The 23,257-nt window shown below is 52.2% G+C and overlaps 1 protein-coding gene across 9 annotated transcripts in view; it reads left to right on the top strand.

Annotated features, from left to right (window-relative positions):
- The window catches only part of LOC104048657 (protocadherin gamma-C5-like), a 54,026-nt gene extending 35,567 nt beyond the window's left edge, over nt 1-18,459 (top strand). For all 9 annotated transcript variants that reach the window (XM_064458823.1, XM_064458828.1, XM_064458831.1 and 6 more), the window contains exons 3-4: nt 11,011-11,099; nt 15,978-18,459. In XM_064458823.1, the coding sequence (XP_064314893.1) occupies nt 11,011-11,099; nt 15,978-16,204 (316 nt within the window). In that variant the 3' untranslated portion in view covers nt 16,205-18,459. The remainder of the gene's footprint in view (nt 1-11,010; nt 11,100-15,977) is intronic.
- Nucleotides 18,460-23,257: the final 4,798 nt, after the last annotated feature.

Raw genomic sequence — 23,257 nt, forward strand, 5'->3', positions numbered from 1 at the left:
CCCCCAGGTTTGAAGAGTTACTTTGCTCAAGCTCAGGCTGGTACTGAAAAAACTCAGTGGATTTTAATTCCTGCTGGTTTTCCCCACCTGCTTGTGTGCAGATTCCACATTTGCAATAAAACAGCTCTTGCTGATGTTTTTTCTGTTTCTTTTATCCTGCTTTAAATTAAATCAAGGGAGATGTTTTTATTATAAACCTGTGTTACAATACTAAAGGGTGGAAGTAGAAAGTGCTGTCATATGTTCAGTGCCCAGCCTTCACATCTCTCTGGTGACCAGGCAAATCCTGGAGAGCAGTCAGCTCCCCATTGTGCTCTTTCCATGCTGTTCCCAGCATCTTGATGTCTGCTGTGTGAATTCCCCAGGCACTGGTTGGTAGTACAGGTATTAAAGAGGGTGCAGGGACAGCTGCCTGAGCCCTGCCCACTCTTACTATCTCTGATGTTAGCTCATATACAACTGTGTCTCCTGCTGACAGGTGAACTTCTCTAGCACCATGAGCCCTTGGAACTTCAGGGCTCTGCTTGGTGCTTGGGGAGCACAGGCCACCTCTTAGCTGAAAAGAAAAAAAAAAAAAAGGATGTGCTCTTAACTGCAATTGTGTGACCCAAATGAAATAGCAACAAAGACAAGGCAGCTTAGGCTGGTGGTTTGAACAGATCCCAGAGGGATTTTGGCACTGACCCTAAGCCAGAAATCAGCCTTAAACCCATGTTGCGATTTCTCCTTTGCTGTCTTCATGGGAGCTGGAGGAGGGAACAATCCTGCCTTTTCTTAGAGTAGCCCTGCCCACTGAAACAAATCCCACATGCCTCTGAGCACCTGGAACCAGGCAAAACTCAGGGTAAGCTCAATAAGGCAGGGACCATCTCTTGATCTTGTACATTGCTGGAGGAGTGGGGAGGGTTCTGTGTTGCTCACGGGTTGGCATGGGAGCATAACGCATGCTGGGCTGGGAAGAGCCGGTATGTCCTGGGCAGCTTGTGGGAGGAGTGGGGACAATCTCAGGCTGTGTGGGTAGGCTAGAAGCAGATCCCAGGCAGGAGGCACCCCAGAGACCATAGTGGGGGACTCACAAAGAGGTGGGGAGCTGTGTGGAAATCCCCAGCCACTCTGGGGGAGGGAGGAGGAAAGTATGCAAAGAAAATATAGAGTGTCATTTCACACACCCCCTCCATTTATTTTCTCTAAGCCCAAATCTCCCTCTGCTGCTAGTTTCCAGTGCTGTTTTGAGCCAGACTCCCTCTTCCAGGACAAACACAGTCAATAGTAATGTTCGCTTCACTTGCCTGTTAAAGAGCATCACAGCCACCCTGCCTGACCCCAGCCATCATCATGCAGGCTGTGCAGAGGGAGGAAGGATAGTGCAGCAAAAGGGGTTTGCAGCTGACAGTGGAGGTGCCCATAGGAGAGTTATGAAGGGAGGCAGGGTTTTCATTCTTTGTTCCATTTTCACACCTAAGCTCCAAGAGCTGGGCTTGTAGGACTAATGGCAGCCTGCCTGTGCATGGTGGGAGACAGGGAGCGGAAAAAAGGTGTTCCAAGGATAATCCTTAAAGTTTTCAGGAGCATTCTTGGCATTCAGAGCATGGTGGTACTGCTAAAGGGTGGTTGCAGCTTGGGGGGCTTCTAGTGTGCGATTGGGTGGTCAGGAGGTCCCACATGACAGCAGCACCCCAGTGTACGAGGACACACTCCTGCCAAGGGAACCCCATATGTGCATGTCTGGGTGGGACATCTCGGAGCACGCAGCAGCTGGGGCCAGAGGCCAGAGGCAGAGGGAGGCATGGACATTCATGGGCTTATACAGCATGGGGGTGGATACACAGCGGAAAGACAACTGGCCACAGATGCAAGCTTTAGCACATCCTTCCTAAAAAAAAATACTTGCTAACCCAGCAGCCACAGGGGTGTCTGCAGGTGTTGTAGCCCTGTAGAAATTTATGTTGCAACTTTGTGTAACATTATAGTGGATACACTAGCAAGTGCTATAAAGCATATGCACGCCTGCACCAGTGGGGATGTCTGGGTAAACACTGATGGATTTACCTTGTGCCTACTCTTCGACTGAAAAAGTTGTGAAAACCAGCCTGTGCTGGGCAGAGGCACTGGCTAAGCTGTAGCCTGCAGTAGCCTTCTCCCTCCCTTCCAGTGCTACCGCTGGGTTGCAGAGACTGGTCCCTGTGACTGTGGCCCCTCCATCCCTCTCATGCCCCACCATGGCTCTTCTAGCATCTTTTCATAGAAACACAGAAAGGTTTGGGCTGGAAGGCACATGCAGAGATCATCCACTCAAATGCCTCTGCCATAGGTAGGGACACCTTCCACTAGATGAAGCTGCTGAAAGCCCTGTCTAACCTGACCTTGAATGCCTCCAGGAATGGGGCATCCACAGCTTTCCTCGGCAACCTGTTCCAGTGTCTCACCACCCTCATTATAAAACATTTCTTCCTTATGTCCCACCCCAGCTCTGCCCTCTTTCTGTTTAAAACTGTTGCCTTTTGTCCTGTCATGACAGGCCCTGGTCCTTCTCTAACTTCTAAGCTCCCTTTAAGTATTAAAAGGCCACAATAAGGTCTCCCTAGAGCCTTTTCTTCTCCAGGCTGAACAGCCCCGCTCTCCCAGCTTTTCTCTATAGCAGAGCTGTTCCAGCCCTTGGACCATTTCTGTGGCCTCCTCTGGACCTGCTCTCACAGGTCTATGTCTGCCTTGTGCTGGGGACTCCAGAGCTGGCTGTAGTGTTCCAGGTGGAGTCTCAGAAGAGTGGAGCAGAGCGGGAGAATCACCTCCCTCGACCTGCCGGCTACATTGTTGATGATGCAGCCCACGATATGGTTGGCTTTCTGGGCTGCGAGTGGACATTGCTTGCTCATGTCCCATTTGCCACTCACCAGTAACCCCAGTCCTTCCCCGCAGGGCTGCTTTTGATCCCTTCTTCCTCCAGTCTGTACTGATGTTGGTGATTGCCCCAGCTGATGTGCAGCACCTTACACTTGGCCTTGTTGAACTTCATGAGGTTCACATGTGCTCACTCCTCCAGCCTGTCGAGGTCCCCGATGTTTCCCACCACAATATCTGCTCTTGCTGCCCTCCGGTGGATCATGCAGCAAGGATCTCCCTAGGTTCCTCTTCTCAATTCCCCATGGCATCTTCAGCTTCCTGCTCTCTCTGAGCCACTCCCCAGCACCCCATCACCCCACATAGCATCCCAGGCTGTGTCCAGCTCCCTACCAGCAGCAGAACAAGCAGCTTTTGCAATTTCCAGCCACCTGTATGATGATATGCAGTGACAGGTGAGCTAGTGGGCCAAGCATGGCTGGTAACTGAGCCTTTCCCTAGTAGAAGACACAAATGACGGTCTATCTCTGTTGATTTTCATGCAAATGGTAGAAAAGTAGCATATTGGAAACTTCCACCTGGCTGTCAGATCTGGTTGGAACCACTCAGCAGCTTCCAGAAGCCAGGGTAATTGAACCTGATACACCTGATGGGCAGCATGGGGAAAACAAGTTGAAAAAGGGAAAAGGAGACAGTTGTCAGGACAGGTGTCACCTGGAGAACATGCAGCTAGTGGGATGTACACTGTAGCTGGTGTGCCCACAGTTCCTGGGGAAGGCCAGGAGCCCTGGCAGCAACTGCTGGCACTTCTGGGCTGTGCAGGCTTCCCACTCTCAGCTCCTCATTGACAGGGGCAAGAGGAGCAGCAAAAATAACTGCCACCCTGGGAAGTTTAGGAAATAATTGTAATTCTCAGGTTTCCACCCCAAATGCACACAAGGGGTTGAAGCCAGCAGTGGTGTTTGCTTTGCCAGGTGAGGTTCCACATGTTTTGCAGGTGAATCAAAAGAGGTGCAACTGCCTTTGGGCTAAAATTACTGCTGCTTCTGACTGGTTTGCATTTGTCTGCCTGTTTAGGTGTTTGAGTATTGAGTGATTACTCCACAGCTCCTGCAGCATGCAGAGCATGTAGCTGCCCTCAGCTGCTACCCCGGGGCCATGAGAAGGTGTGAGTAGAGCCCAGCAGCCTGAAAAATCACAGCACCCTCTGGAAATCCCTTTGGGGTCATTGTTTTGCAGGAACAGCCATAATCTAAGTGGCACAGTGCTCTCCTAAGATTGAGAGCGGCTGTGCTTTAGTGTGGGCTACGTTGCCTTGGGCAAAGGAGGAGTTGTGCTAGTAAAGGAGCTCTGCTCCGAAGGGAAAGTTTTCCTGACAAAGCCTCTGGGGCAGCAGAGCCAAATGCCACCAGCTCATTCCAGGTCCTGGGGAGTCTGGAAAAGAAGTTGCCTTTTTGGGGAGTATTTGAGGTTTTTCCTGCCTAATGATGCAGCCCATGCCAGCCCCCTGCCTGTTTGTGTGCCTTTTGCTCAGCAAACACCTCAGAGGAAACCATGGAAGACCAGCAAGGGCCAGATGGTTGCATCTGCCAGGTTTGGGGGTATCCTGGTGGGTCTTGAAACAAGAAAGGTTGCAGACCACTTAGAAGCTCATAGCTTTATATGGGACTGTGGTTTCCTATCAAATGCTGCAGAGAAAATGGTGCTTTAAAACATTATGAAGCTGCTCAGAGCCTGGCTTTGCTGTGATCATGGGCTGCAGCCCCATGGTACAATTTTGGAGTGGATTTGGGGCACTGGGACAGGCAGGAGCTGTTTTGACGCGGGGAGAAGGAGTTGTCTCTGGATAACTGCTTTCCTTTCCCCCTCTTCCTCTGGAGTTGAGCCAGTCCTGGGGCTGGAAGCTAAAGTTTTGTAGCAATGTGTTCTGGTCCCACATCGCTTCGCCTTCCATAGCCAAGAGACCACAGAGCTGGTGCCCTGCGCTGTGCAAGATGCCAGTGAACACTCCTGTTCGCAGCGTTCACCCTTTTGTCTATTAGCAGCCCAAATCTCAGCAGATTAAGCATATGGGCTTCTTTCTAGATCATGTCGCCCTCTTCATCTGAGTGTTTCCTTCCCTTATTGACCATCTTGGGCCAATAAACCCTTTATATGCATTTCTCATGGACCTTGAAGTCTAAGTCGCCCAGACCCTGCCAGGCAGGACAAAAGCTGGAGAGTCTTACGGATAAAGGAAAATATCCTAGTGATGGGATGCGTTTCTCATTCTGGAAAGCCACCAGAATACCAGAAGTTTCATCATCACATGTTATGTATAGAAATGCTATTTTAGGTAATTTAGCAGGTGCTATGTATATTAGTTTAATTTTTCTGTCTCTATCTGCTTCCTGTGCAGTTGAGCACATGCCACAGCAGCTGCAGTGGTGCAGCAATCTGACAAATAGGCACAATAACCTTCCCAAAGAATTTCTCAATATATCCTTCCCGGCATGTTTGGGACATGGATGGCAGCAGGATGGGCTGGGTGAAATAATACTGGTCTCAGCTCCAGCTCATCCAGGAGGGCTGGAAGAGTCTCCGGGAGGGGGGACTGCCACAGTCCCCATTTTAGAGACATTGTGGCCTTGTGTTCTGCCTCCGCCTGGCAGAGCAGCATCTCAGCAGATCCACTGGCTGGAAATAACGACTCATCAGTTCTTTGGGAGGCTGCAAATCTTCCCCTCCTTGCCTGCTAACATTTTTTAATCCTATCTTTGCAAAGTCATGATCTTAAAGCTGGGCCTCATCCAGGTTCTCTCTAGCCCTTGTATTTGCATTACAGAAGTGGCAGGGAATGTGTGGAGCTGGGGGAGCATGGGGGAAGGGCTGGCATCATTCTCTGTTAAGGAAGGGAGAAGGGCAGGAAATTGTGGTAATTTTGGAGCTGGTTCTGGTTTTTTAGAGTCTGGGGGAGGTGGGAAGGTGGTAGGCTGTGGGCTGGGGCTGTGGGAGGCTGGGGTGGGTAGTGGGAGAAAGGGATGCTGTCCCTAGGGCTGCATTCCCACCCATGGGGCTGTGTTGCCAGCACGCCTTGAACATGGCGGAGGCTCAGCACTGGTAGAGGCAGATCCATTCCCTCTTGCTTGTCACTTTGCCAGCCTGGAAGCACGCAGGCTGAAATTTAACTTCTGCTGCTGCCTCCGGCTGGAACTGTGTGTGGGAGGCAGGAGGGGGAGTGGGAAGGGCTTGGAGGAAGCTGGGAGAGAGGAAATAACAGTGCAGGGACGTTTAGGCAAAGGGAGCAGCCTGGGGCAACCAGGGGCTGCCTGGGAACAGGGCTAGAGAAATGGGCTTGAAGATACCCCCTGACCCTGGGAGCTGGGTGAGGGTGGGGGGCAGAGTGCTACCCCAGACAGGCTGCTGGGAGAGGTGAAGAGAGGGTGGTGGGAGTAGCAGCCAGAGCTGGGAAGCAAATGGAAGTGAAAGGGGAAGAGTCTGGGAGGAGAAACAAACCCCAGCCACATCTTTCTCCCTGGAGTGGGGAAGCCTGGGAGCGGCTGGGGCTGTGGGGTGGGAGTGGTGCTGGCTGGGGGGCCGCTGCAGTAGGAGCCAGAAAGCCCCAAAAGAGAGAGGATGATGAGAGTGTCCCGGGAAAATCCCCAGGCCGAGCGCTCCCCACAGCCCTGCCTGGCATCCCAGGGGTGCTGTGTTCTTGTCCACAGGGTGCTGGGCTGACCTTTCCAGCCCCTGGGGCTCTGACAGCATTACTCTGGCATGAATAAACTTCTTCAGTTTGTTGTGGCACTGCTACATCTTGTGTTTCCAGATGCAGAGCAAGGAAAACAATTTTTCAGGAATCCTCCAGGCAGTTGTGCAAATAAATGTTTGCAAGGCCTTTGGCTGCCATAGTGACAAGCTCCATAGCAACCCTGCAAGGAAGTGAATAATTCTGTGCTTGATATGGAAGTTAAAAGGGGAAGTGGTGGCCAGGTGCACAAAATAGCTGTTCAGCAAAACACCCAGGTCTACCCTGTGCTGCTTGGGCAGATGCTTGTGGAAGCCCTAGGTAATGGGGCAGCCTTGCGATGCAGCACACTTTGGGGCTGTATCAAGGCTGCAGGGCAAACTTTTTGTTTTGGCATTCCCTGATTTCTGTGTAGCCAGGTTTAATGAAGACGTTTGCAGGTTGTACACTGGCTGTACCTGCCTCTGCTAGCACAGCCCCTGTCCCGTGCTCCATGTTCACCATGCCCTGAGCCCCCTAAGATGCTGCATCCCTGGGTTTGTCTCAAACATGGGTTTACTTCCTTCCCTCGAGTCCTGGTTGTGCTGGAAACATTCCCAAAAATGAAAGCCAGCTCTTTTCTGAGCTTCGAAGTGTGCATTAGAACTGAACAGAGAAAAATAATCTGTCCTATGGGGGATGGGTTTTTAGAGAAAAACCTACAGCATTTGTATTAAAACCAGCAAGTCCTTGCAGTAATTTCCATAGGAACCAGCCCTCCTGTTCCAGGCAGCCTCCCTGCAGCAGCACCCACGGCTGCAGCTGAGTGGGGACCAGTGCTGCAAGGGGGGGCTCTGAGGTCTGCCTGCCCCAGGCAGGAGGAGCAGGGCAGGGCAGCCTGCTTGCTGTTCAATCAGTGATTCACAGCTCTGATTCACAACTCCATCCTATAGCCATGGAAGACGGCCAGATCTGGTCATCAACTGTGTGCCTTTTTCCAATGTGAGAAGTTATTTTTGGGCGGTTTCGGATTACAGCACTTGTCTTTTTTCTGTGCCTCTGAATTCTGGATGATTGCACTGCACGTAATTGAGACTCTTGAATTTCCTGCTTAGAGAAGTGAGCTCAACAACGTTTCTTTTATTGCAGCTCTAAGGCATTTCTGAAGTATCTTTTTTGTATGTTGTCATGGGGAGCAGGCATACAGCTTTGGGGCTGGTTGTCCAAAATCTGGGAACAGTGCATGCAGTAGATTTGCAGAAAAGGACCTGGGGGCCATCAGGTTGAACATGAGTCACCAGTGTACCCTTGCTGTGGTGGAGACCCACTGTATACTGGGTTTTACTGGTAAGATTGTAGTCAAAAGGTCAAGAGAAGAGATGGTTGCCCTCAATTTGACACTTGTACGACCACACCTGGAGCACAGTGCCCAGTTTTCGGGCTGCCCACTGCAACAGAGACATGGCCATATGGGAGCCATCAAAATGATTAGGGATCTGGAGCCTGCCACAGGGAAGGAGAGGCTGAGAGAGCTCCTTCATCTTGGAGGCGAGAGAGCTAGGAGAAGGGTCTCATTGCTGTCTTCAGAGGTGCACAGAGGGTCAATGGGCACATGTTGCAACAAGATAATTTGGAGTAGGTGTTAGGAAAGGTTTTTCAGCCATGGGTGATCAAACACTGGAACAGCAGTCCAGAGAGATGGAGAAATCTCATACTCAAAATGTGGCTGCTCTGAGTCCTGAGCATCTTCTATAAAGTTGGATCCAGCTGAAAGCTTGGTCCTGTTTTGAGTGGGGTGTTGGACCAGAAATGTTCCCACCTTCATTAAGCTGGGTGCTTCGTGTCCCTCTCTATCTGAATCAGACTATGATTTTGTGATCCTACAGGGCATTAAGGGGGTATAGGGGTTTGGCTGTCCCCCTGGCGCTGGGGGTATAACTGTAACACAGGGGCCTGTAAAGTCTGCCATGTGAGTTCACATGTGTTCACTCCCTCTCTAAGACCAGAAGGAAAAGGGTATGAAACACTGCCCGCCTCCCCATCCTCTGGGGATGAACCTCTCTCTGCTCACTGGTGATGCAGGGTCACCATTCTCTGGGGGCACACACCTCTAAAACATGAGGTCAAAACAACCTGAAGACCCACATGTTTCTTGGTATAGCTTCTCCCCTTATGCTGTGCACTGGAGGCATTTGGCTGTGTCGCTCAATCCCCTCCCAGGCTGCAGGAACAAACCACAGCCCTTCTTCCCTCCCTTTCCAATGAGCCCTGGGCAAGTCTGGTGCTCAGTGGTAGCTGGCTCTCCTGTCTGTGCCTGCATGCAGCTGTGGGGCCAAGGGTCATTGGGGTGAAGGGTAAGTACCACCTGTTTAGGGAGCTCAATGAGGTTGGGGGACCTGGAGCTACCTGCCAGGTGAATGCCCTGATCACAGGGTGAGCCTTTCCTTCCATGCACTCCTGCTGTCCTACGGCATGGAGGCACAGCTTTGACAGGAGGCAGAAAGAGCTTCTGTCCAGTGCAGCCTGTTGCTTGAAGGAGAGGTGGGAGGGGAAGAAAGAGTCTTTCGGGAGGTGGAAAATGTGATGCTGGCACTGCTGCGTCAAAAAGGAAGTTGAACCTGGGCATCCAATTTCAAAACAGAGTTCAAACCACTGGACTATTACAATTTAAAATAAAAAAATTGATTTGGCACTTCCTTATGCTTTTCCTTTCCCCATCCCTGGATTCCATCGGTGTACTGAGGCAGCCTGCAGAGACAGGAGAAGCAGCTGGGAGGCATGGGGGTGTTTCTGGGCAGCTTTCCTGCAGCCCTGAAAAACCTGGAAACCTCAGCTGCCAGTCAGTGGGGCAGCTGGTGGGACAGGAGCTGCTGGGGTTAACTGGTGGCTGAATGGGTGGTGGTTTGCAATGGGCTTTAGGTTCCTAAGTCCTTTATTGGATCTAGCCCAGGGCTCTATTCCCAGCCCTGCTCATGACATTAACAGGTCACTGCAGCCCCAGGGCTGTCCCAACCTTGTCCTTGCTGCCTGCACTGCCTGCACGCTGCTTGCTGGCACAATCCTGAGTGGAGGACAGCAGTACCCACGTCTGAGGAGTCTCAGTACAACCATCATGCAAGCACTGAAATCAGTTTGCGAGGTAGGCAAACCTCGCTTCTGGCCTGTTGAAACTGTGCTACCACACGCATTGTGGAGGAGCAATATAAATAGTTTTCCGGATGCCCTGGGTTGCAGCATATGGCTGGTATTTCAGAAGCGGTGCTGTTGGCAGTGTTGTGTCAGGGCAGCCTCTGGTACATTAGTGATTGTTTGCATCCTCCACAGATAAAATGGTATAAGTGACCTGCACCTAGCTGAGGATGGATCAGGCAGGTAGTACAGAAGGGTAAGGGATGGATGGTCATGTAGTCCTGGCACAGGTCCTGTGTGTCTTTGGGCAAGTTGCTTAAGACCAGATTTTCAGCAGATGTGGTCACTTAGGGTCAGAGCAGAGGAGGACCCAGGAAGCTGGTGTGATGTTTAGGTCTCTCTGGTGGAAGCAGGGAGGCTCTGGGGGGCCCTGGAAGCACAGCCCTGACCTCTCCAGAGGGGAAGTGCCATCACTAGTGAGCTGTGGCCAAGCACATCTGATATTTGGCAAACATGGATGATGGGCTTGTTAGACTGCCCACAGACTACTGATAGTAACCTTGGTCACAAACCCTCCTTAATCAAAGCCTGGTAGCATATCCAAAGGTTTCCCAGGTGGATCTGTGGTGCTCTGCCCCTCTATCAGCCAGCCCTGGGGAAGCAAGGTGGGTCCCCACCTCCCTTTTCTCCTCTCCCAGTTGCTCCAGCCTCCCCAGGACTGTTTGCTGCTGGCTCTGCAGAGCTGGCAGCTGCTCTTGACCTCCCTTCAGAGCAGGGTTTGCAGCGCCAAGCAGCTGGCTCCATGCTGATCCCAAAGCCCACCATGCCATAGGATTTTCTCACCCTCTGTCTTTCAGAAGAAGCTATAGAATGGAGTTGTAACTTGAAATAGCTTGAAAGGTACATCCACTCATATGGCCTACAAAAGGACCAGAGGAACTGGTCGTACAAGGGTGCATGCACCTCTGGGACTTTAGGACCAGCACTTTCTGTGGTATTACATTATATTGGTGGGATTTTGAGGTGATGAGGTGCTGGCTGTCTCTGATGTCAGCAGGAGTTAGGTAGGTGTTGTGGAAAGGACCACTGAGCCTCAAAGTACTTTTGCTATTGGTGGTTATCCTTCAAAAGCCTGGGGAGGGTTGGAGAGCTTTGAAAGTGTCTTGGCTCTTCAGTGTTATTCAATAGAAGGATTTAAAGACTGCAATCTCCTCTTTGCCAGTGAACAAGCTACAGCCTTGTCTTCTCATGCTCTATGACAAGCCCACTCCTCCTGACTAAGCTGCAGTAACTTGCTGTTTTTGTTTGTTGTTTTTTTTTTTCCTCTTTTCCTGTAGCTCCCAGAATGGAGAGGAAGGTGGAGCCTGGCCGAACAACCAGTTTGACACAGAGGTGCTCCAAGCCATGATCCTGGCTTCAGCAAATGGTTGGTCTCTGTCATGTGTGTGAAAACCTTGGCACTTGCTCTCACACAGACACCTCCGGTGCATGTCATTAGATAAGATGCTGGTGGGACTTACATATTTGGATTAAAAAGTGTGACTTCAAAAGTCCTTCTTCAACAGTTGCTGGTGGAAGAGCACTGCTGTCTATGTTACCCTGCAGAGGAGAGGGGTCAGGAAGGATTCAGGCAGATGAGATGCTAGGTAGTCATTAACATCAGGTGTGCTCTAGGCAGGGGTGCCTCTTCAACCCAAATCTGTGTACTGGACAGAATGTTATCTGGCTCATGATGTGGTTGTGTTACATGAAAGACCTGGTCTTGAGATGATGTTTTATAAACTACTTGGTTCCAGAAGGTCACAGTAAATGAAATGTCTGCTGTGTTGCAACTTGCTGTAAGGCAAGGAGGTAGGAAGCCTGGAAGATTTACTTGTGGCTAGAGGCTGGGCCAGCAGTACAGTAAACGACTGACTCAGTATCCCCAATGAGCCTCGTGCAAAGAGCTTCCTGCTCATGCTGGATCCCTTGGCCAAGTTGTCAACTCACCAAAGTTTGCCCCACTGGCTGCTGCTGGCTCTTTGCAGTTGTAGTCACAGGGGTTTGGTTTGGGGTCGTTTTGAACTGGTTTTTTTTTCTGGTTTATGGCTGTGCTGTGTAGAAGCAGTGGGCAGGGAGGGGTGTTCCCAAGCAACCAAGGTCTTCATGGCTTTACACAAAATAAGTGCAATTATCACTCTGCACAGCGCTCTGGATAAACAGGCTGGTTTTAATACAGTCTTTACTTATAAATACCTCCAAGTCTTTTCTCCCTTGATTTAAAAATAGAAGCAACAGCACAGCCATAAAACCTGTGCAAAATGCTTAGGATGTTTCCTTTGAGCTATTGGGAGGGAAGGAATCTGGGGGAGGAGGGATGGCTTTGGACTTGCTTTCTTGGAAAGCTGCTGCAGCTGAACTTTGCTACTCTGCAGACACCAGGCAGCCTGGAGACACAGCTGCCGTGGCCGGGGAAGGGGACAAAGGTCTTGGGCAAGGGGATTGTTTACACTCAAGGGAAAGAAACAATGCAAAAACGTGTCTCTGCTCTGAAAAAACGACCAGGAAAAAACAGCCTCTGGGGTAGCAGCATGTGGTTATCATCACCCAGTACCTCCAGATCTGGTTTCCTTGCTCACAGATAAAGCTGTTTTTCTGACAGCCACTTCAGCAGGCCCCAGGATCAGAGGGCTGAGCAGGTCCCTTCTAGGTTAAGCACTGACTTCCATGTAGCTGTGGGCCCTATTGCAGCACATTTCCCTCAATCCACAGGTCTCAAATAGTCCTAACCTCTCCCACGGCTTCTGTCCACCCAGGGGGTTAATTTAAATCAGATCCATCCACTAGATAAGGGCTTCCCTTGCTGCAGCCTCAGGGAGAGTATGGCTCTGTGCACTCTATCCTTTTCTTGCCCATGCTGGTTCCTGGTTCCTTGTTCCTTGCTGCCCGAGGCTGGGTGGGGACACAGCACAAGCTTTTTCCACCAGCACTGTGTTTTCACATCTCCCCTGCTCTCTATCCCCCGCCCCCCCCCCCCCCCCCCCCCCCGCCTTTTCTGCCCTCACTCATTAAGCTAATAGTGTTTATCAGAGCAGGCTTCGATTAGGGGCAGTGCTAATTTCCTCTTAAGCTTTGTGCTGTGCATCCTTGGGTAATGTTTCCTGGCTATTTAAATGATCCTTATCTCTTACTGTCACCTGCTGAGCCCTGTTCGAACTCCAGGGTGGCAGGTAGTACACACTGATACGGCTGATGGCACTGCGTGCCCTTTGCTCACCCGCACCTCCAAGTGTGAGCTGCTCCCACACAGAGCTGATGATGTTGATGATGCTGACTTCCACCACACCTTCTCAAGTCATCACCAAGCAGAGATCACCCGGGAGGCAGAAAGTCCTCTGATGCAGCTCTGTTCCATGAGCCAGGAATGCCCCCTAAAAGGGGCTGGTGCATCCTTACCCTGTGCCAGGGGTTATTCTTCACTTCAGCAAGAAGCAGAGCTCGCCCTGCTATGCCAAGCCTGTGTGATCCAGTTGCTCTGAGGATTAAATTGCTTGCCCATGCAATCATCACCCTGCCAAGCCAGAGTGCCTGGGGAGCTGGTTCCCTGCAGGGCTGCAACCCTGCTGTAGGACTTCTTTTCCCTCCCTGGTTTCCCTTCCTCTAGATCTTCCTCCCTTGCAGCTGGGAACAACATAAAAAGGCAATGTTTTGAGCCATCTGAAGGGGTAGAGGCAGCTGGTAAGACAGACGAGTGGACACAGATGCTCCAGGACACTAGTCACGAAAGGGCACACATGCTGTCCTTAAAATACTCTTTCAGTGAGAATTTGTAGGGGTGCCATGAGGTGGAGGGAGAGCAGACGGAAAGGCAGCCTGAGGAGGTCCTTTTCCCCAGCACTGCTGCCTGCAGGCAGGGGCAGATGCGCTATATTGGGTTCTCCTGAAAGCCTCACCAGCAGCTGCAGCAGCACGTGCTCCAGGGCTGTCTCTGGCAGGCGTCTCCTCCCCTCTGCCCACAAAAGTGATGGAGTTGCTAGCTGATTATTTTTCCTGAAGCCCAAATTCTTGTTTTCCTCCTCAGGACAGTTTGAGATAATGGTTGGCTGCTGGTAGAGGCTGAGCATAACCTTTCCAGCAACAAGAGCTGAAGTGCCCTGCTTGACAAATGCAGCTCTGTGCCCGTTTATAAACCTCTATTGTCCCTGTTCTCTCTTCTTTTCAGCCTTAATGTCAATGTTACCTAGAAACAGCCCTTTGCTCTTACTGGGGACCAACTGGCAGGCTGGGAACTTCACAGGCAGCTTTTTCTCCCCTGTGAAAGCTGTGCTGTGACTGCAAACTAGTTCATGGGGACCAGTTGTCCTGGATGGTGCTGGCAGCCCCCAGCCCCTTCGTTGCTCAGAGCCCTGGTGCATCTGGGATGGCCTGGGGGGAAGCAGGGCAGCAGCATCCAGGGCAGAGGAGAAGGTGGCAAGTGCACCAAGCCCCCAGCTGGGCTGTCTCCAGCTGGGAGAGTCCAGAAAAAAAAAAATCTCCTCTGCTGCCAGAGGCCATAGTCCACCTGTGAACTGGTCCCTGCCTGCAGCCTGGCCTGACAGCACATCTCCAGCTGGCCTGTCCCCATTCGTAAAACCCTGATGGGTGTGGAGTTGGTTGTTAATGAAACAAACTGCTGATGAGGTGAGGATTAGTGATAAATATCGCTAATTGTAAATGCACATTTCCTCCAGTCCTCCTCCAGCCCACCAGGTCTGGGACCCATTTAATGGGGACTTTAGAAAAATTCTCCTCACAGTGAATGCTTCCGTAGCAGAAAGCAAAATAGCATTTCCCTACACTGGTTCGTTTTGTTCATTCACCATCCTGTGCGTCCTCCAGCCTCAGTGCACAATATCCCTCCTGTTTTCAGACTTGCTGTGTGTTTCCCTCCGCCTGCTCCAGCAGAGCAGCTGTAACTTTTCAAACTGCAGTTGCTTCATACTTCCGAACCCTGTGAGGGGATGTGTACATGGCAATATTTCAGGGGGTTGGTGGGATGTGGCCCAGCTTTTTGTTTAGCTTTCCGGCTGGCTTAGCCACCTCCATCTGCTCAGGGGAAAGCAAAAGCAACACAGAGGCATGCACAGATCTGGTCTGGAGTGAGGAAAAAATATGAGGGGACGAGCCCACATTCTCTGCTAGTTGTTTTTCTTTATTCCCACAGTCTCTCTGCCTGTGAAGGTAGGGAGTAGCAGCCCCAGACTCTGGCTTGGGCCCTTCACGTGCCATTGCTGGGTTTCTCCAGCCTTCCAGGAAAGTGTGTCCATAGCCACATGCATGAAGCAGCTAAAAGGCTGAGATGGAATCCACAGTATCCAATGCAAAGACAAGGTTTTGTCAAATAAATTCTGAGCAGCGCTAGGCACAGGCGGTCATGCTGGAGTAGAGTTGCGCAGCAGCTCATGGCAACAGCATCGCTTGTGCCTTGCCGTTCCCCTGTGCTCATTTCTCCCCCTGCTTCTGTGCATCCCCCTGTCTCCATCTGGTCTCTACTTTCCAGCAATGCCACAGCATCCTGGGGAGGTCCTCCACCCTTCCCCCACTCTGTGGTTGCTCTTTCTCTGCTGGGGCTTTGCAGCATGGCAGGAATGAATTTGCCTTCCCCTCCCCCTGCTCCCAGACCTGGACCATTGGATGCGCTTCTGCATTGATTTGCTTAGTGCTCAGCTTCCTAGAGCCATTTTGCGGTACTGCAGGGGAGGGATTTTCTTTCTCATCTCATGTGCTCTGCTCCCTGAATAAACCTGGCTGAAGGAATACTGGGGGCAGGGTTTTAAATGCAGCAGAAAAAAAAAAGTTGGATTTCCCTTAATGCATTACTAGTAGTTGTGGCTGTACAATATGTTTGCAGTGGGCTGCTTTCAGGGTGTGTGTGTGTGTGTGTGTGTGTGCGTTTTTCTGCAGAGGCAACAGCCAGGGAGGTGGGCAGAGAAGAGAGTGGCAGTCAGGGAGGGGCTGGCAGCTCCATCGCTGCTGAGGCCAGAGCAGGGGAGGTTGCCCTTCCCTGGCCAGTCTCCAGCCCCAAATCCCAAACCTTTAGCAACGATGTGAGATGGAGACAATGGATTTCAGTGCTGGCTGTGCCATGCTCCCCAGCACACGTTACAGCCATCCTGCAGAACAATAGTGCTGAGGGGTACTGAGGGGTGGAGCGATGGCTGATGGCACTGATGTTTGGGTTTGCCACCCAGTGAGAGCCTTTTGGGGCTGCTGGGGCTTGGGGTGGGCTCTGGCTGGCATTAACAACCTGTCCCTCTTTCCCCCCACCCTCTGGTATCCCCTACAGAAGCTGCTGACGGCAACTCGACCCTGGGTGGCGGAACGGGCACCATGGGGTTGAGCGCCCGCTACGGCCCCCAGTTCACCCTGCAGCACGTCCCTGATTACCGGCAGAACGTCTACATCCCGGGCAGCACTGCCACCCTCACCAATGCTGCTGGCAAACGCGATGCCAAGAGTGCTAGCTCCTCGGGAGGCAACAAGAAAAAATCCGGGAAGAAAGAGAAGAAGTAGAGAAGAAGAAGGAGACCTTAGAGCTACAGGGCAGCTGGCTTTAGCACTCCCCCAAACCACAGCCCAGGCCAGAGGACGAATGTGAATTTTTTGTGATGTAAAAAGTAGGAAATGCTGCGAATGTATCTCATCATCATCAGAGCTAGGAGCAGAGTCTTGCTGCTGTTAGATTTCATGATGAAAACCAATCCAGAAGCTAAACTGTACACAAAGAAGTGCCCTGTGAATACTTGCTAATGTTTTATACATCCCTTGGGTATTAGAATATGCAAGGGTAGAAGGTCTTCTGCCACATCTTTGTATCTGATTTGCTCCCAGATAGTCTGAGAAAGGCACAAGGCTTGTGCTCATCTTTGCCCAGTGTAAATAATTTTAAAGCAGATCTTTCAATTCATAGACCTTCGACCATTATTTGGAAAGGAAAAGGAAGTTCCTGGCTTAGAGCCCATGCTCCAGATCTTTGCTCTTAAACTTTCCATTAGTAAAATTCACCCCCAGTTAATGATAGCGATGGATTTGTTGCTGAGAAGTTGGTAGAGTGTGCTTCAGTTCCTGCTTACCTGTTACCTGGGAAAAAAAAAAGTGTTTATATTGCATGAGTCAAAGGGAATATGACAAAACTGCATCATAAACATTTTTTTAAAGTGCAACCACTGATGGCCTGAAATATGAGAGAGAAAAAAAAAACCAAAAAACAAACCAACCCACACCAAAACCCCTTCTGATGTCTGAGAGGTAGAGAATTCAATGAGGAGTGTGCCAAGGTGTGCGGCAGCTGCCCCAGCAGTTCTAGGGGTCTCCGAAGAGCAGACACATCTCATCCTTTCTTTGCAGTAAATATTTATATGTACAGTCAATGTTCTTCTGGAATTAAAGCTAAGAGAGTCTCACTCTCCTGCAGCCAGGCTCCTTCAGGCAGCTGTCTGGCCGAGTCCCGGCCAAGGGGACCAGGGAGGGAGATGATGCTTCACATTTCTGCACACCGCATCTGCATGCATGTCCTTCACCCCACACCTGCACTAGCACAGTTAGCTTCACAGACCCAGAGAAGTCTTGCATGCCCATGCAGCGTGGTGTGAACACACTGGCAGCCACCCCAGCCTCCGTGCTGGGGCTGCTTTGGGGGAGGGGGGAGAATCAGTCAAGTGGGATGGGGAGACTCATCTCTTCTTATTTGGGGTGTGGACCCCAGATAAGGGGGTTACTTGAGGTGTCACCCAAAGGGGTGAGATCTGTGGAGCTGCTGGCACATGACTTTGGTGCAGAATTGGTGAGCAAGTAAGTGGCAATTGGTTTGGTGGAGCTTGGGGACCAGACCCAGAGAAGGGACCCGAGGGCTGGGGGGTATGAAGTGATGCTGCAAAGCCAGTGAGCCGGGGTGACAAGGCAGGGATGTCTCAAGGGACCATGCTGGGCCAGACCAGAGAAGGTGATGTTCCTGCTGGCTTTGGGCTTTCCACCCCATGGAGGGAATTGAAGGATGAGGAATAGGGTTTCTCCATGTGCCCATCTCCCTTGCATCAGGCCAGCTTCCCATATCAAAGCATCTCTGAGTCCCCCCAGGGAGGCAGAGGGGGACTTTAGGTAGCCAGATGGAGGAGAGAGACTGTGGGGTGGCCAGGAAGGGGCCATGCCAGGTATCCCAGGGGGTGTGCATAGTTTTTTCCCTTTTTAATCACTAACTTGTAACTCACCCGAGCAGATCCAGCCCTCTTGGCCAGGCTCTGGCATGGCAGCAGTCACCCCATCGCTTCCCCCTCCCCAAACCCAGGGCAGCAGCAGCATCCGCCATGTTTCTTCTGGATCTCGCCACCTCCGGTGCTGGCTGCACTGGGAGCAGTTCCCACCATGTCCCCTGCAGCTGCCACTTGTCCCCCTCTAGAAATGCTGTAGTTGAATTGTAGTCTTTATATTTCTTTTTAATCTGCAATCTGAGGTAGCATAGTGAGTGTTGTGTATTTAGTGGTGTGTTATTTTTAATCTCGGTAACTAATTTGTGGACACCAGTATTTTCAATTTTCTCTGTATCTTCTTTCCATGTGGTCTGTGCTCCAAGTGTACGTGAGATGAAACATGTTTGCCCTTTCAATGTGTCTAATATTGAATTATACTTATATATTATATATATGCTTATATCCTTCTTATACCCATATAGACCAATGTCGATGTGCTACATGCAAGTTTTATACTCTAATATTTATATTGCTTTTTTTCTTTGGGAAAAAAAAATAATAAAATGGTTTCTTCTGAATAAACGATATTTATTCCAATGGGAAGAAGGGGGCACAGATGGGCCCTGTCCATCCCATTGCTGCCTCTGTGCCAAGGCTGCCAGTGGGGGATGGTTCAGCTGAAGCCTGGCTTGGGCAGTGAGGATGGTCTTGGAGCACCCCTGTCCTTGGGTCCCCCAGGCCTTTGGGCTGAGCGTGACATGGCCGTGGGTGGCACCATTGTGCTCCCAGCTGACATTTTTGGGGAAAGGCAGGGCAGACCCTAGCACACCCCACTGAGGAGACAATGCTGTCCACAGGTACAGCCCCTTCCCCACCACTGGCAGGGATCCAGTCACCCTTTCCCAGCCCTGGGAGGATCTGGCCACCCTTGCCCATCACCAGCAGGGATACACTCTCCCTTCTCCAACCCTGGGATGATCTGCTTTTCACGGTGCCTAGGCTCCCCTCTCTGCTCTTGCTGGGGGGGGTGGTTAGGCTCTGCATCTGGGATCCCCTAGCCACGACAAGCCCTCCACCCTCTTCCTGTGAGAGAAATGTCCCATGACTTGGGGTGTCACAACTGCGGAGGAACAAATAAGCTGCTGCTGCACAGATGTGAGGGGGAGAGTGGAGGGGGTGGGGGGCAGAGCAACTCCAGCAGGCAGGCAGATAGACATAGCCCCATCTGGGGAGGGGTGTGGGTCTGGTGTCATCCCCTCCATTAGCAGCGTGCAGGAGGCTCCAGGAGCCCAGGGCACTGGCCTCCCCTTCCTGTGTCCCATCCAGCCCCCTGCCAGTGCCTCCATCCGGATTGCACCTCCATGGCCTCCACCCCCCTGCCACCCAGCACCTCCGAGACTGCCCTCACACAGAGACTGCCCCTTGAACCCCCTTGCAGACTGACAGATGGTCCCCAAATTCCCCTGCATCCCACAGAGACACACACCACCCACCCCCCCCCCCCCCAAATTCTGCTGCACTCTACCAGAGACCTCTGGAAATCCCCATAGGGACCACCCCTCCCCCAAAATTCCCCTGCACCCCACAGAGCCAACCCTCCTTTCCTCCTTGTGCACATGTGGATAGCCCTGGTCTCTCATACACGCACATGCACGTGCACACACGCACACCCACATGTACTGACATGGGAGGGGGTTCCAACCACATCATCCTCTTTTGGGACAGGTGGTCCCAGACCACAGGGGAGTGCACAGGGGTCAGGGTGGCGACAGGACAGGGACCTGGTGCAGTGGGGCCCCTGTCACACTGTGCTCTCTGCCCCAGTCCAAAGGCCACCATCCCTCCCACGCTGGAGCACCTGGAGCACATTAGGGACAGCTCCAGGGGGGGCAGTGATGGGGACCCGCCATTAATGGGGAGTGGGGCTGAGCATGTCCAGGTGCCATCTGTGGGCTGTCTCCAGCACCTGCACCTGCCAGGGTGACATCAACCCAGGGCACCCAGCATTGCCACCTCCTTTGCCAGTGACGTCACCAGGCACCTGGAGCTGAGTGATGGGGGCTGAGGGTAGAGGAGGAGGGGCGAGTCAGGCCTATGGGTCCCTGACTGGGTGACAGCCGTCACCAGTGTGGAGCAAAAAGGCTTTGCAGAGCTGCAGGTATGCATCTGGCTTCAGGAGCCCAAAGCCTCCCTGATGCCCTGAGCCCTGCAATGTCCCTGTGTCCCAGGCTGCTGGTGTCAGTGTAAGGATGTGTGCAATGTGAGAGAGCTCATTTAGTTTCATTTTATTTCTCCTCTCTGTTGCACTAAAATCACCCAAGGGTGCTGCGAAAACTCGGAAGGGAAAGGCACAGCAACACAAACCTGGCCAACAGGCGTTAATGAAGGGAAGCCAGTCAGCTGCGCTTATTAAAAGGGACACACTGGAGTGGGAAGGTGTTCACTGCAGCATGGTTAGCTGATGGAGGACTTTCTGAGCTAAGGTGATGAGAAAAGGGAGGCCAACAGAAATACAGCCTGAGTCACAGCCCTGACAAAAGGGGTGCAAAGAGGGTGACGAGACAGAGACCTCAGCAGCCACTTGGGCTGAGTGGCCACTGGGGGATTAGAGGCATAGCTCCCAGGAAGGATGACTTAACCTGGGAAAGGAAGGCACAAGCCTGTATGCAAGCTGGGAGCAGGTGGGGGTATCTCAAGCCATGGTGGGGACTGAGGGACTCTGGCTGGAGTGGGACCACCGGTTACAGCCCATGTGCCTGGTGCCAGCTGCTGGGGGGTTGTAGTGGCTATACCACCCCGCAAATCAGGTGTGTTTGGGATGTGCATGTGTATTCACTGGCAAACTTTGAGGTGGCACAGCCAGAAAGCAGAGGGGTCCTTCGGTCCAGGCTGGGATATCAGGCAGGTGAGGTTTCATTCTGGGATGCTCTGAACATCCTTCAACAGACAGAAGGAGTATCCTCCTCCACCCTGGTTCCCTCCTGCTTCTGCTTCACTCTGCTTCTAATCTTCCTCCGTCTCCTTCTTTCTCCCCTCACTGAGAACAGCTCAGCACCTCTCCCCTATCTCCTGCTGTCCGTTGTTACCCTTCCAGGTACATCCATAGTATGGGACTAGGGGAACCTTGGGCTTCTTTGCAGGCATTTGAGCTGGAAGCCTTTGGTGGTGCGGGTACAGGTTACACTGGGGCTAGAGCTCCCATTGTTGTTCCTCCAGGGATTGTTCCCAACTCACTGCCAGCTCCTGGTGGGGCTGGAGCCTGCAGGAGCTGCAGGCAGTGATGGCCCCGTGTCATCAGTTTGTGGGGCTCTTGTTCACAGCAGTCACTTCTTTCAGCCAGTTGACCTTGAAAATCAAACCAAAACAACAACAACAACAACAAAAAGGGAATTGAGCAAACCCAGTTTTCCATTGGATTTGTAAGCTAAGCTGACCTGTGGTTGCTTGGCCCCAGAGAGGGCTTGATGGGGAGCTGGCATCCAGCCTGCTGATGTGCTCCTTGACATCAGGCTGCCATCACAGGCTGAGTACCATCAGGCAGCTCCTCCAGCCATGACCTCACCCAGCAAAGAGTGTGTGTGGGGAAATCACAAAAAAAAATTTGCATTTTCATGCAGCTGCCTCTTGCCCACTCCTTTGGGGTCCCCAAAGACAGCCAGGAGGTTTTCCTGGGTCTGACACAGACACTGGGAGCTGCAGGGTTAAGCAGGGCTTTGTGCATTCCCATGCCAAGAGCCTGCAGCTGGATTTTTGAGCCTGCCTTGAGTAGAAGAAACCCCAGGGAGCTGGTGGCAGCAGAGGCTTCTCTTCCCATAAAGCTGGCACCAGCAAGGAAGGCAGCCAGTGCTGTCAAAAACCAGTTAGAAATCTTGGTGTTTGGGATAGAAGAGGTCTAAAAGGGACTAGCTGGGGCAGTGGGTACAAATGGGCTGGGGAGGAGAGTGAGTGCCTGCAGAAAGGTGGTGTGGTGGAAGCCCTTCCTGCAGCCCGTGGTGCCTGGCTCCCTGCTGGCCCCTTGCCATAACATGCCCTGGGATTTTATTTCTGCCAACACAGCCGACTCCTCTCTCAGCCTGACGCTCCTGGGTGGGAACAAGAGGTGTTTCACCATTCTCTGCGCCCCTTCTTGCTCCATAAATCTACTTCCTGATGCTTTGATCTTGGTGGTGTGGTTTTTTTTAAAAAAACATCTTAAGCCTAGCATGTGGAGACTGAATGGAATTTGCCTTTTGCTGGCTGAAACCTTGTGACTGTGGTGAAGGAGAGGGTGGAGGGAGGGCACTGCCTGCCCTTTGCTGGCCTTGCCAGGGCTCAGTGGCTGTCAAGACCTCATGCATCATGTGGAGGAGCAGGGCCAGCCCTCAGCCACGCTGCGGGCTGCAGAAGACCAGGCAAACTACAATGTGGTGGGATTTTTGCCCTTTCACAGCCTGCATGACTTCATGGGGGCCTCTGCCATGCAGCTGCATGAGCTGCTTGGAGCCTGCTCTGTCTGTCTGTCCATCCTCCCTCACGGGGAAGAGGTGGAAGAGCCCTTGCCCTGGCCATACTGGTGGCCAGGTGCCGGAGGAGCTCAGCCCTGGGGAGCTGATGGCAGCTGCAGCCAAGACCTGAGAACATGGAGAGGGAGAGGGGAGGGCAGGAAGGGCCATGCAGGGGAAGGAGAAAGATGCCAGACAGGACAAAAGCAAACTGAGTGGAGGTGGGGAGATGCTGTGGGCACTGCTGTTGGGCCATGGTTCAGCTGGAGGAGCTCAGCTCCAAGGGGAAACTGCTGTCCTGCCCCAGTAGCCTGCATACTCCACTGGAACTTGCTGGGGCCCCTGCGATGCCATGGGTAGGGCCTGCCAGGGTCACTATCACCGAGCTGCTGGTGGAGGACCCAGCCATGCACTTGGCCACCGGGTCTGACATGGCCTCAGCAGTCAGGAACACCCCTCCACTTCCCCAGAGCCCAGTGCTGGCCCCACAGATCCATTCTGGGGAGTCCCAGGAGCGCACATAGCCAGGCAGGGTGAATTCCCTTGTGGATGCACCTGGACCACAATGGTCCCCAGGGAGTTTGGGCAGAGGCAGTGATTTGGGAAACCCCCAGCAAAAAACCAAAAGTCATCCAGGAAAAACACTTGTGGCCAGAATGTTCCTCCAGTGACACACAGAGCAATGGGCAGGGGCTTCCTGTGCCCAGCACTGGCTGCCCAATCCTTCTCCCTTTGGCACATGCCAAAGTGACTGTGCCCATCATGGGGAGGGGGTTTTTGGCACCGTCTCCACTTGAATGAGCAGTGATGCTGAGCCAAACCACCCAGGGCTTTGCAAGGGCAGCTGGGAGCAGGAAGGGGACTAAAGATGGCTGTGCTGCGGCATGTCCCCCTTTCAG

The sequence above is a fragment of the Phalacrocorax carbo genome, chromosome 8 (genome assembly GCF_963921805.1).
Source record: "Phalacrocorax carbo chromosome 8, bPhaCar2.1, whole genome shotgun sequence".
NCBI lineage: Eukaryota > Metazoa > Chordata > Aves > Suliformes > Phalacrocoracidae > Phalacrocorax > Phalacrocorax carbo.